This window comes from Drosophila suzukii, chromosome X, assembly GCF_043229965.1.
Source record: "Drosophila suzukii chromosome X, CBGP_Dsuzu_IsoJpt1.0, whole genome shotgun sequence".
NCBI lineage: Eukaryota > Metazoa > Arthropoda > Insecta > Diptera > Drosophilidae > Drosophila > Drosophila suzukii.
The window spans coordinates 6,985,382-6,998,861 of record NC_092084.1 but is presented as its reverse complement, the minus strand read 5'-3'; the positions used below and the strand labels follow the sequence as shown (position 1 = coordinate 6,998,861).

General features: G+C 44.3%; 2 protein-coding genes across 14 annotated transcripts; one reads left to right on the top strand and one right to left on the bottom strand.

The window, feature by feature from the left end:
* Window positions 1-3: 3 nt before the first annotated feature.
* LOC108016792 (venom protease) lies at window positions 4-1,755 on the bottom strand. Its single transcript, XM_017083559.4, has 2 exons — window positions 1,608-1,755; window positions 4-1,156 (listed from the first exon to the last, which is right to left on the bottom strand). Exons 1-2 carry the CDS (start codon window positions 1,669-1,671, stop codon window positions 171-173), a joined length of 1,050 nt encoding a protein of 349 aa, XP_016939048.2. The 5' UTR covers window positions 1,672-1,755; the 3' UTR covers window positions 4-170.
* An 887-nt stretch (window positions 1,756-2,642) lies between these two features.
* LOC108016841 (probable phosphorylase b kinase regulatory subunit alpha) lies at window positions 2,643-13,402 on the top strand. Of its 13 annotated transcripts, none has more exons than XM_017083679.4 (13): window positions 2,643-2,925; window positions 3,288-3,899; window positions 4,056-4,723; window positions 4,931-5,254; window positions 6,839-6,986; window positions 8,110-8,439; window positions 8,507-8,761; window positions 9,204-9,362; window positions 9,996-10,061; window positions 10,968-11,590; window positions 11,667-11,934; window positions 11,998-12,595; window positions 12,739-13,402. In XM_017083679.4, the coding sequence occupies exons 2-13, from the start codon at window positions 3,323-3,325 to the stop codon at window positions 12,842-12,844; spliced, it is 4,122 nt and encodes a 1,373-aa protein (XP_016939168.2). In that variant the 5' UTR covers window positions 2,643-2,925; window positions 3,288-3,322; the 3' UTR covers window positions 12,845-13,402. The 13 variants fall into 13 exon arrangements, with proteins under 13 accessions (XP_016939168.2, XP_016939166.2, XP_016939169.2 ...); XM_017083677.4 differs by having other exon boundaries at window positions 9,198-9,362; XM_017083680.3 differs by lacking the exon at window positions 6,839-6,986 and adding an exon at window positions 5,726-5,870.
* Window positions 13,403-13,480: the final 78 nt, after the last annotated feature.

Genomic DNA, 13,480 nt, shown 5'->3' with positions numbered 1-13,480 from the left:
CCATTGGGTTTTTAGTAAGTATTAGACTACCATTTATTGTTCAAAATTGGCTAAAAAAAATACATTTATAAAAAGTTCTAAGAAATACATGGTACAATTAATTATTTACAGAGAGAGCATTATTTTGGCACACATATTGACTTGTTGCGAAACTTTTTCAATTTTGCACACTAGCTAAAAACTTTCCTAACGAAAATGTTGAATAATTGCGAGTGCTTGTTCGTCTTAGGACGCGTGAGCAGGTGGTGTTCCAGCCAGGCCACGTAAGATTCCACCCGCGTGACCACCATGGGTCCCCGGTCGGATCCACACTTGGACTCCCCCAGCGAGACGATGCCCACCAGCTGGTTGCCGTCCATCACTGGGCCGCCGGAGTCGCCGAAGCAGCTGCCCTTCCTGGAGGCACCGCCACCGGCGCACATCTGGGCCTCACCCACGTCCTCGTAGAGCTTCTTGCAGCTGTCCCGCGACCAGCCACTCACCTGTGCCTTGATCTTCACCGGACTGGTGTCCGTGGTCAGCTCACTGGTGCGACCCCAACCGGCGATGGTCAGGCTGTAATCCACATAGGCATCCCCGCGGGAGGGAGTGTACGGCGAGGGCAGGCAGATTGGCTGGATGAACTCCGAGTAGGTAACACTGCGGCTGAGAAGCAGCAGGGCAATGTCGTGGGTATGCTTTTCCAGACTGGTCCCCGTTGTCTCGGCGGGTCGGTACAGCTCGTGAACGATGACTCTGGCAATGGGAAAGTCCTGGGAATCCTTCACCTGCCGCACATCCCACACTCCCAAGCGAACGAGACGCAGTTGCTCATCGTAATCATGGCGGGGCACACAATGGGCGGCGGTCAGGACCCACCTCTGACCCACCAGGGAGCCTCCGCACTTTGGCTGCAGCCTATCGCCGTACAGCAACATGGCCATCCAGGGGAACTCCCGGACCTTGGTGACCTCGCCATTCGAAATGTGGGGCTTCAGGTCGTGGCTGCAGTAGTTCTCCACCGATTGCGAGTACTCCGACTGGCGCCTCACGCAGCAAACCGTGTTCAAGCACTCGGAGGAGTCCTCGGCCTGAACAAATCCCGGCTCCGCAAGGCAGTCCTCAACGAGGCGGCACTGGCCCGATCCTCGACAGCTGCCAAAGTGGAGCTTGGGCTCTAAAATAAATATAAAATTCGAGGCATAAGTTATAAGGAATATAATACGAAAGAAAAGAGTGTTTATAGTAAAGATCCGCTAAGGAATCATACATATGAAACTAGTTCCCAATTCAAATATCAGTTATCAAGAAAACCCGTGATAAAGTAGAAGGAACATAGCACACAAGGAAATAGTTCTTGTATTTCAAAAACCCCATGACTAGTTTTGAAAAATGAAAATAAAAGCTGGGTTTTATCCGTACACATGTTAATGCCATGAAAACTCGATTTTGTATTGTAATAAACTGCATCGAAAACCTGTTTTTGCTTTTCCCGATATGTTAATGTATCGTTTTCCTAAAAGATCAGCTTGTAAAGTTTTTAGCATTATCCAAAATAAAATTTTATTTGCTTTTTAACCATAGTTAGTTTATTAAAAAACTGTAATTTCAATTGAAACAAAACTTACTTGCACAGCAGCTGGATAATAACACCAGACAGAGATACAATGCTATAGAAGATCGGAGAACCATAGCTTTTAGTCTGAATCAATGCAATAGCTTTTCTGAAACTGATGCCTTTCACAAGTCTAGCACACTACTTAAAGTAAAAGATCAGAGAGCCGTAGCTTTGGTTCTGAATCACTTAGTGGCGGTGGGATCTAGTGAAAAGGGGACTACTTTTCGCTACAAAGTAATGGATAACCTACACACAACTTGCCATCGTTCATGTGGCATGTCAGGATAACATGACCTTTTTTTTCGTTTTGGAACTTTGAAAATGAGAAGTTATTATAAGTTTAATTAAAGGTGTTAAAGGTTCAGAAAGTCCACCCGATATAACCATAGTCGATTCCTATTTTTTTATTTTACGTATTTTACTTCGTATTAAATTGTAATTTGATTTGAAGGGTATACAATCTTCGTGTACTTTTCCCATTCGCCACTGAGAGCACTTTTTCCAAGTGCGATTTTCAAGCTCGCTCAGAACTGGAGCTCAGACCGGATTTTCTAGTGTCTCCGAAATCCATAGATAGTGAGAACCATTTTCATTATAGACGTAGGCTTGCAATGCTTCGGGATTTTCACACGCCGCAAATGTTTTATTTATATTGTTTTGTGTTTGTATGTTTATATTTGCATAAGGTAGCTTTTAAAGCTATCAAACATTTGGGTATCATATTGTTTTTGGCGCCATAGAAACCAGAGCATTTAAGCTATCCATTCAAAAAAATGTAAGCCATCTATAATACTAATACATTTTAAACTATTCAATACCAAGTTATTTAAGATTATTTTCCCATAATTTTTGAATTTGAATTACCGCTATTTCCAATCAGAATCCAATTGACAACAAGAGATGGTTTGTGTATGCCCTACTCGGCAAACTGTCTGCGGTGGGTGACACGGCTAAGAGTGGTATTTTGTAATATAAAAATAGTATTTTATAGTATATTTTTGAGACCAAATTGGTATTTCTCGTTTGGTCCGGCGCGGTCACGCTGTATGACATTGAGTTGACTTTAGTGCATTAGTTTAATCACAATTTTTTTCGAATTATTCGCAAATAAGTGGCTTGCCAGGCTTCGAAACTCGCACGGCAGCTGTGCGCCACTCCACCCGCCGAATCCCGGAGAGAATGCGCTGTCCTCGCGGCGAACTCAACGCATTCTACGGGTTCTAGCGGTCGCGGGTTGTTCCGGGGAGCTCTGAGATTCCGCCTCCTCCACTCCGCCGAACCACAACAAACGATCTGAGGCGATCCCATCCGATCCGACCCGACATTATGTAAGTTGAGCGTGCCCGCGTCGTCGAGGGTAAACAACAATCGCATCTCCGCAGGTCAATTAATCCGTTCCGATTGATCCCTATATAAATATATCATGTGTGAGGTTCGGAACTAGACCTTACTTAGCTGACCTTCCTAGAACCAAAATAAACAAATAACCATGTATGTCTGAAAACAAGAAGTTGATATATTACACATGCCTATGTCAGCTGTATGCACAATATAAAATATATAGTATAGATCGTGAACATTCTATATAATCGGAATAGGAACAGTATAACAATAATATGATTATATTTTTCGGAATATAAGAAGTACCATAAAAAGTAAATAAAGGCTAACTAACTCCCCTTTCTTACAGAACTGACCGGAAAGGTAACCACATCCAAATCGACGATGCGTTCCCGCAGCAATTCGGGCGTCCGCTTGGACTACTACCAGCGTATCGTGCATCGGCTGATCCTGGCCCACCAGGAGCCGGTCACCGGCCTCTTCCCCGCCTCCAATGTGAACTCTCACGCCTGGATCAGGGACAATGTCTACTGCATCCTGGCCGTCTGGGGCCTGTCCATGGCGTACAAGAAGATTGCCGACCAGGACGAGGATCGGGCCAAGTGCTATGAGCTGGAGCAGAGCTGTGTGAAGCTAATGCGCGGCCTGCTCATGGCCATGATGAACCAGAAGGACAAGGTGGAAAAGTTCAAGATGACCCAGAGTCCCTACGATTCCCTGCACGCCAAGTACTCCAGCAAGAACGGCTTGCCCGTGGTCGGGGACAATGAGTGGGGCCATCTCCAGATCGATGCCGTCTCCCTGTACCTGCTGATCCTGGCCCAGATGACGGCTTCGGGTCTGCAGATCGTCTTCTCCCTGGACGAGGTGTCGTTCATCCAGAATCTGGTCTTCTACATTGAGTCGGCCTACTCGATTCCTGACTACGGGATATGGGAGCGTGGCGACAAGACCAATCATGGTGAGTAAATGGTTTAATATAAATCAAATCTATAATAAAGAGCTTACGAACTTAATGAATTGCTTGATTATAATAATATGTTTGGTTCTTATTAAACAAATATTCAGCTTTATAATGTGTTATGTGATCGAAGATTGATATATTTATGTTTTCCAGGTGAACCGGAGTTGAATGCCAGCTCCATTGGCATGGCCAAGGCGGCGCTGGAGGCCATGAACGAGCTGGATCTGTTCGGAGCCCGCGGCGGGCCAGCCAGTGTGATCCATGTGCTGGCCGACGAGGCCCACAAGTGCCAGGCAGTGCTCCAGTCAATGCTGCCCCGCGAGTCCAACAGCAAGGAATTGGATTCCGGACTGCTGTGCGTCATCGGCTTTCCCGCCTTTGCCGTGGACGATGCCCAACTGATCCACAACACCAAGGATGCGATCCTGTCCCGACTGCAGGGCAAGTACGGCTGCAAGAGATTCCTGCGCGATGGCTACCGCACCCCCAAGGAGGATCCCTCCAGGCTCTACTACGAGCGCTGGGAACTGCGCATGTTCGAGAACATCGAGTGCGAGTGGCCGCTCTTCTACTGCTACCTGATCCTGTTCCACGCCTTTCAGAGCGACAAACGTTCTGTGGAGGAGTATGCTAGCCGGCTGGAGAAGATCATGGTGCGCTCGGAGGATGGCATCCTCCTCGTGCCGGAGAGCTATGCGGTGCCACAGGATCTGGTGGGCTTCGAGTACCAGAAGCCAGGATCCCAGGTCCGCGAAGTGGTTGGCCGGTGTCCCTTCTTGTGGGGCCAGTCCCTGTTCATCCTCGGAAGGTTGCTGCAGGAGGTGAGCTTTTGTTTTCTACGTTTCTGGTTGCTAAAGATAGATGAAAGCCTTAGCGACCCTGTAAAGTATTTATATCGATCTGGCTACGTACAATTGCGGGCAATTGGTTAGGTCAAAAATTGCAATCATCGTTTTTAGACATTTTTAAAAGATATATTTTCTTATCCACGACTGCTTCTAATGTTGTTTTTCTTTAAACCTTTTTAGGGTTTCCTTGCCGTGGGTGAGTTGGATCCGCTGAATCGTCGCCTGGGAGCTCAAAAGAAACCAGACGTGGTCGTCCAGGTGGTCATCATTGCCGAGGACAACGAGATCCGTGACAAGCTGGCCGAGCACGATCTACACGTGCAGACGATCGCCGAGGTGGCTCCCATAGAGGTGCAGCCAGCACGTGTTTTGAGCCACCTGTACACTTACCTGGGCCGCAACCGGAAGCTGGGGTTGAGCGGCAGAAAATCCCGTGATGTGGGCATCCTCAGCACCAGCAAGCTGTACTCGCTGAAGGATCGCATATTTGCTTTCACGCCGCAGGTGAGTGACAATGGAGTCCAGTTAGCCTTCTCGAATTATCCAAGAAACCCGGCCACCTCTTCCCAGACTCCCGAAAATACCCACTTGCCCCATTGCTCTGTTTTTACACTTTCTATTGTATTTTTGGTCAGCGATGCAAACCGGTCGTGGCGTTTTCAATTCCTATTTTATTAAAATAATGCAAAATCTTTGAGACTAATACTAACAATTATATCATGGAAAATTGGCTTGTTAAAAAAGTATTATTTTATATTTCTATACTTAGTAATAATTTCACTTAATTTAACTTAAATTTTGTATTTTAATTGTTGGAATTGACACTTTGGGTAGTATTTTTTTTTAAATTATTTGCAGGAAAAAAAAAATGAATTGAGTTTAATTAATTTAATCTTAAGTTCATCTAGGGCCGATCGGTTTGCATCACTGTACTCGATGATTGACTTATGATTTCTACCGTTTATCACGCATCAGTTCGCCGACCTGTCGCGCTTCTATATCGCCTCCGATAACGAACTCATGATCGACATCCTCAAGGGCGAGATAAATTTCCTCAAGTCCGCTTGGGATCTGCTGGGTCGTCCGCTGGTCACCCTGGTGCTGAAGCGCATCCACCTAGGTCGGTCAACGGAGAGAGAGAGTCGACGTTTAACGTTTATTTCACTCCATGTCTTTTTTATTATTTTCTTATTCTAATGTTTATTGTGCGCGGGTTTTTATGCTCCCCCCGACTGTTTCCCCATATCTTTTGTGAATTGCTCTGTTGATTTGATTAATTTGCAAGGGTTTGCTTTTGGTATTGGTATTGTTTATCAATTAATTGACACGCACACTCGAACCACACAAATGCACCCACTTGACTCGTTAACTCTATTCAGAATTGAATCGGTTGCTCAAGGTCCGGAAATTTGCGGTCTGTTGAATGCTTTGTCTTGTCTTCATCCAAAAATAAATTCCATATTGAAGAGTAAATGACATCTTGACCTTTTTGCTTACTCCGAACATTGGGCAGCTGGTTCTGAATTTTGTTAAATTTCCTTTGAGCTTTTAGTTGGTTTGGCTTTTAGTTAGCTTTAGTTTGGTTATGGTAATACCCACACACTCGACCATAAATGCCATAGACTACTTATACATAGGTTTAAAGAACAATCACACACACACACACATCCATCTTATATACTTTGAACATACAGCTGCGGTTTAAATAACAGTATGAAATAAATTGGTTTGTCTATTAAATTTACCCAATTTTAGAAAGAATGGATATTAATATCCCCCTTTATACGACATTTATAAGCAAATACTACTGATATTTTGACCGCAAATATATTATTTTTAGTTTAATGTAGCCTTAGTTTAGTTATTTTATTTCTCAACGCTCTGCTCTGGACTTTTATGAACTTTTACACCCTTACACCCATATTTTCCATCCCCAATACCCTTGAAAATTGGCCAATGAAATATCGCATACAACAAAAAAAAATGAAAATCGAAACCAAAACAAATCCTTTCTCTTCTTTATTTTATCCCAAATAAATTTAATAAATATACACAACAACAACTGCAACAACAACTACACTTACACAGCATATCGACTATGAAGAATATTATACAACACGCGATCCCGATTTGCTTGCCAGCAATTTTACCACAAATTTAGCATTCTTGACCAACAATTGGCGTCACATGTTGGGCAGGCCGACAATCACACTAATGGCAACCCACTATATGCTAGGTAACTACCCGAAATAAAAAACAAAAACAAAAAAGCAATAAGCAAAAAACCCACCCAGCTCGATTCTGCATTGCCACCTCCAATCCAAATCCAAATCCGATCCCCACTGCACCCAATGGCAAAAACACTTGATTCCAAAAACCACTGCATATATGCGATATACTATATAATATATACCCCCTATATACACACAAAAGCCAACAACCAATTGATTTAACTATATGCAAACGATCTGTGATCCATGACCTTTGACCCCCGCTTGTGTCTGCTTAGTAAATGGCCTGATTGCTTCTGCTCTTTCTACTATCTTTGAACCCAAATCCAAATCCTTTTTCTTGTTGCGACCCTGTATACACCAATATCTTGTGAAAGATATTTTCAAAATTGGTTATTTCTTATAAGGAATCTGAAAACTTTTGACCATACAATTTGATTTACTTTTGTCGGAACCAAAAGTTATTAAAATGAAGAACGTTTTCATAAAAGCTATATTTTTTATTCCGATTACTTTCTTCAAGATATAGGTGTACAGTTTATGGATAAGGTACTTTTGTGTGCTCTATATCCCATGCTTTCTTTGGATATTCGAACTTCTTAACTATCTCTATTTACACGTCCATAACATAAAACAAAACCCTTTTAGACCAAACTCGTTTCAAAACAATCCACAAAATGTAGACCATCCCAACCAAAGTCAAGCCTGCGGTATTACAAAGTTACATGAACTCAGAGAAATACAAACATACATAAATGTATTTGAAATAAAGCTAAAGCATCTTATGAATAATTAAACAAAAATCCACGCAAAACCTGTGAATAAATATAATTAAGTAATTGCTAATCCCTGTGGCTGTTGCTGCTAATCAATTTTCCCACTGCATTTGGCTTGCACCCAAAACTCAGACTAATTGCCGATGGTGCTGGAATCCTGTGCTTATATTATCGGTTACCGTTGTTGTACTTTTGTGTGACTAACCCGTAGTTTTTAAGCATCGCTCCTAACCCAACCCACTGCCCAGCATCCCAACCAGATCATGATCCACATACTCATATCTATTAACCGAAAGTAAGAGACAACGAAAAAGCTAACGAGTTCCAATTGGATGCGGTGCGGAATCCACAGATCAGGACAAGATTCCGCTGGCCATGATCCAGACGATGAGGAAACTGAAGTCGGGCTACATCAACGGCACCCGCGTGATGTTGGGCAGCCTGAAGGACTTCCTCAACACCTCGGCCATCACGGACCTGAGCTTCCTGGGCAGCACGGAAGACGGCTACCCGGACCGTCTGCATCCGGATGTGCAGACCTACCTAGATGAGCACCTGTTGCGCTCGTTTAGCAATCGCAGCACCATGAATCTGCGCGGCGGACAGCTGCGTCCGCGGACCCTAAGGCGCCGCATGTCCTGCAAGGGAGCGATCAAGAAGACGCGTTCCATCAATGTGGATTGTGAGTCATGGCTTTGCCTTCGTAGAATATTACTCCTTGACATTAATGCTTTCCTTCTGCTTTTCAGCTGACAACCTGGGCATGGAGGGACCTTCTCCGCTCACAGAACGCCGCCTCTCCTCGATTGTGCCGCCTCCCTGGCTGCAGGCCAACAAGCAGAGCCACGTCAGTGTCTTCGCCACCACCCCGGAGGAGGGACCCGCCAACTCGCCACTGCATCTGGGCAACGAGCTGTCCATCCGGGAGAATATCTATCCGGTGGATCCGCACCACAGCCGCTCGGCGATCGACAGACGCAGCGAGTTCGTCCGCCAGCAAGAGAGTTAGTCTGCCATTTGGTTTTCATCTTACAGTTTATTAATTAATTTTAAATTCTTTGAGTTGCTGGAGGAAGCTAGTAAACTAAACTAAAGCTATGTACTTTATAAGTGATTAGCGTATTAGGCATAATCAAATGTAAAGTATGCAAATGTTAAGAAATTTCCTTAATTAATAGAAATTGTTTTGTTTGCTGCAATGTCAAATAGCTGTTATAAAATATTTTCGAAAGTTATGTTTATAGAAATTCGATAAGTTTATTAGCTCAACCTCAGCTCATCCATTTAATTATAAACTTTTTATTGGTTTGTGATATCTCCTACCTCTTAATTTTTATACTTTTGTTAATTTTACGTTCTGCTTCTTGCCTTCTGTTTTCATTCATTTCTTACGTATAATTTCGATTGGCCCACCTTCGCTACGAACTGCGATTTTGATAGTAACAGTGCCCAAAATTCTCATACAACGCCATCGTGCCGAAACCAATTTTGCGGACACAGAGGTGGAGGAACTGATTGCGATGCTGCGCGAAACGGAGAATCTCGAGGAGCAGGGCGACATCCTACAGTACCTGGTGGACACTCAGGGACTGGACTTCAACACAGGTGAGCCCAGATAAATAACCAATGCTCAAATTTTCTACGTTAAACTAGGTTTCGGGGCAGCTTAATGCTTTTCAATTGGAGGTTTCTTACAACGGGCTGAGAGAACACCCGGAACAATGTACATTATACACACACCTTCTTCAAAATCCACAACCAAATAAAAAAAACACCCACCTGCGAATAATACACGCCGATAACCGCTCACACTTTGATACATTCGGTTAAATTTTAACTATAGCTAAAATGTTTTAGGCTTGAGATTGTTGGTATAATGATGAAGAATCGGATCTTGCTATTAACACTTTAGTTCCATAACTTACACAATTTAAACAAGGGAAACATTTTTTAACAAAAAGATCTATTAAATTTATAAAAGTCGCGATTAAAAAATATGAAGTTAGGAGGATTAATTCGAAACCCGTCGGATTTAACAATCTTTGTATTATTTTTTTTGGTTTCCAACACTCTTAACTGTTGAATTGGCTCTTGAAGAATAGTTAGAATAGATTGTGTCTCTTGGAAAAGAGCCATTTATTTAGCATATCCTGTTCTCATTCTGTTGTTTTACCCCGTACTCCTGTCGTTTTGTCTCGTACCTCGTCCTCCGTACCGTAATCGTACCGTACAAAACAGCTGGCCTGGGATTCAAGAATAAATCGGATGACAATGCGACTCCAAATGCCAATAATGCAGCCGCCGGTAAGTCCGTCCATCCGTCTTGTGTTGATTGTTGTTGTTGTTGTGCGGGCTTTCTAGACACACATCCATTGGAAATACCCGGTTTCCTATATCCTAAATCCCCCTCTCCATGTACACTTCCACTGATTGGCCAAAACTTCGATTCGTGTCCTTTCTTCTTACTAGTTTCACATTTATGGTTTCCATCCTATGTAACATATCTTTTGTTTGGTGTATATTTGGTGTGATATGTGCTATTTTCAAAACTTTCATGTCGTATGCTCCATCTAAAAATGCATCATACCTTTGCTTTGGGTTTTGTTTTTTGAAAACATACATATATTATATTAAAACAACTAGTTTTATTACATTCGAACTTCTCTGGCCTTTTAATTATTCAAGATATAATTTTTAAGATCTTTTTATATGACTTAAAATTTAATTTAAAATTACAGTTCCTTTAGATTTTAGTAAATTTAATTGAATGGTTACAACTTAAATTTAATTTTTTCGTTCAAAAGCAATCCAATCATAAAATGGAGTTTAAAATATGTTGAAATATTTGAAAAATTGTGTTCAGAGAAGTTCGGTAGTATACATATACCATAAATTCAATTTAATATCAAATGAAATGGCTTTGCTTTAAGTTATATCTTATTAGCAATATTAACCACATTTTAATTATTTCTTTTTGGCCATGTTTTTCAAACTTAAATTAATTTTTTAACATTTTATTTTACTTTCTTCGCCCGACCACGCATTTAACCCCACATGCAAAAACACACAAACACATCCCGCATGACCCGTTCGCTCACCATTCTCACAATAACCCAAAATGCGACAAATTGCGATTCAATCCGAAACCAAAAACCATAATCCAATCCTAACCCCAACTAACCCATAATGAAAACCAAACGAACACAAAAGAGCTCGAGCAAACGTTTGGGAATGAGGTGGTGCTGGAACTGGCTGGTGGTGGTGCAGGAGGTGCAGCAGGAGCTGCTGGTGCAGGTGGTGCAGGTGGTCCAGGTGAAGGGGCCAAAAAGAGCCCAACGATTGTGCTCCCCACGGTGATCATCGATGCTGTTACAATTCCAGCCGCCACTAGCACCGATGCGGATGGCAATGCCAATCCGGGTTCCGCCACCGCCACCGCCGCCGGCAGCAGCAATGTCCATTGCATTGGCAACACGAGCAACACTAGCAACATAAGCAGCAGCAGCATCGGCAGCAACACTAGCAACCACAACACCATGAGCCCACATGAGAATAACGATTCTTCCCAATCCGAAGGAATGCTGGAGGAGGGACGCGTGGTGACCGTGCGGGATCTACTGAAGGGACTCTACGAGAAGGCCTGCCAGCAGAAGCTCTGGGGACTCGTCCGTCACACGGCCGGCATGCTGGGCAAACGGGTCGAGGATCTGGCCAAGGCGGTCACCGATCTGCTCGTCCGGCAAAAGCAGGTCACCGTGGGAATGCCGCCCAACAACGAGCACACCATCACGGCGCCACTGCCGGAAGTCGAACTGCGACAGCTCATCCACGATGTGAGCAATTCATAATATTCAAGGCTGTCGCACAGAGGGAACAATTCACTTATTCGTGTTTCCTTTTCTGATTCAGGCCTATGGCGACGATGAGAGCACAGCGATGCTGACGCAGGAGCTGATGGTCTACCTGGCCATGTTCATCCGCACTGAGCCGCAGCTCTTCCACGAGATGCTGCGCCTGCGCGTGGGCCTGATTATCCAGGTGATGGCCAAGGAGCTGTCCCGCACCCTCAACTGCGACGGCGAGGCGGCGTCGGAGCATTTACTTAACCTCTCGCCCTTCGAGATGAAGAATCTCCTGTACCACATACTCAGCGGCAAGGAGTTTGCCGTCAGCAGCGGTAAGTCTGCCAAGATCTGCCGAGATCATATATATCACATATTAATCTGTAATTATATTTCAGTGGCCCGTGGCAATCTGTCCATTGTGAGCTGCAAGAGCAGCCGCGTCAGCAAGAAGAGCCAAATCGGTCTGGGCGATCCGGAGGGCGAGGACGCCTTGATAGCCACCATTGACGACAGGCAGGGCCAGTGGCTGCGCCGCCGGCGACTGGACGGAGCGCTGAATCGAGTGCCCCGCGATTTCTATTCGCGCGTCTGGACCGTTTTGGAGAAGTGCCAGGGTCTGGCCATCGAGGGACGTGTCCTACAGCAAAGTCTCACCCAGGAGATGACCCCCGGTGAACTGAAGTTTGCCCTGGAGGTGGAGACGGCCCTCAACCAGATACCACAGCCCGAGTACAGGCAGCTGGTGGTCGAGGCTCTTATGGTGCTCACCCTTGTCACCGAGCACAACATGGTGCCCACTCTTGGTGGCATCATTTACGTGGAGCACCTGGTGCACAAGGCCAACCAGCTGTTCCTCGAAGACCAGCGCAAGGTTCAGGGCGATGCCACTCTGTGCTGCGCGAAGATCAAGGACGGCAAGGAGCAGCAGCAGGCTGCCTCAGGAATGCTTCTCTGCGGAGGGGCCGCCTACATATGTCAGCACCTCTACGACAGGTAAGGCTAACTAATTGCATGGCCAAAAAGGGTTGAATATAGGGAAGAGTTTAGAATCTTTGTATGCCTCATTCAATGATACATTTTTGATTTGCATACCATATCCTAGTTCCCCTTTACTGATTTTTGGAAATCTATTGCAGTGCTCCCAGCGGCAGTTATGGAACTATGACCTACATGTCCCGGGCGGTGGCCCTGGTGCTGGACTGTGTGCCCAAGCACGGCGAGATGGAGTGCGCCATCTCCTGAAGCGGGCGTTCACTTAATATAATGCCAAAATCTCTGCAACTCTGGATACGTCCGTTCTCGTTCTCGCTCACTCGCACTTTAGCACCCTCTTCCCGTCTCTCTCTCTCTCGAGACTGCCCCTCTTTTTTTTGTCTCTTCCCTCTGATCCCAGCCCAACGATCATTTCAGTCAGAGGGCGCCATGTATATATTTTTTGACCGACCTCTCCCCAAGAACACTTGGATAACGTGTTCGTTTTGTTCTGACCGAAAAAGAAAGGGAAGAAAGAGAAGCCAACTTAGTATGGTATTAGACCACGCATGTAAGTGTTGACCCCTTGGATAGACCAAAACCCTACCCCAAAAACCGATCCTAATCCTGATTCAAATCCGTTTAGAAAGCCAACTCGCGCTGCTCGATACAGATTTGTTTTTTGTACTTGCGGCTGTTTTAAAGCGACTACACTTTTGATTGTTTTAACTTTTATATTTTTAAATGACCTTATTTTATATTATACGTTTGAATTGTAAAGTTGAACGCGCGCAGCAAGATTTACAATAAAAATGTGTTTGCAATGTTCGTCGAGTGTTTTAAAAGCCAACTTAATGGATCAAAATAAAAAATAATAATTTATTGGTTTACAAGTACTTTTAAAAG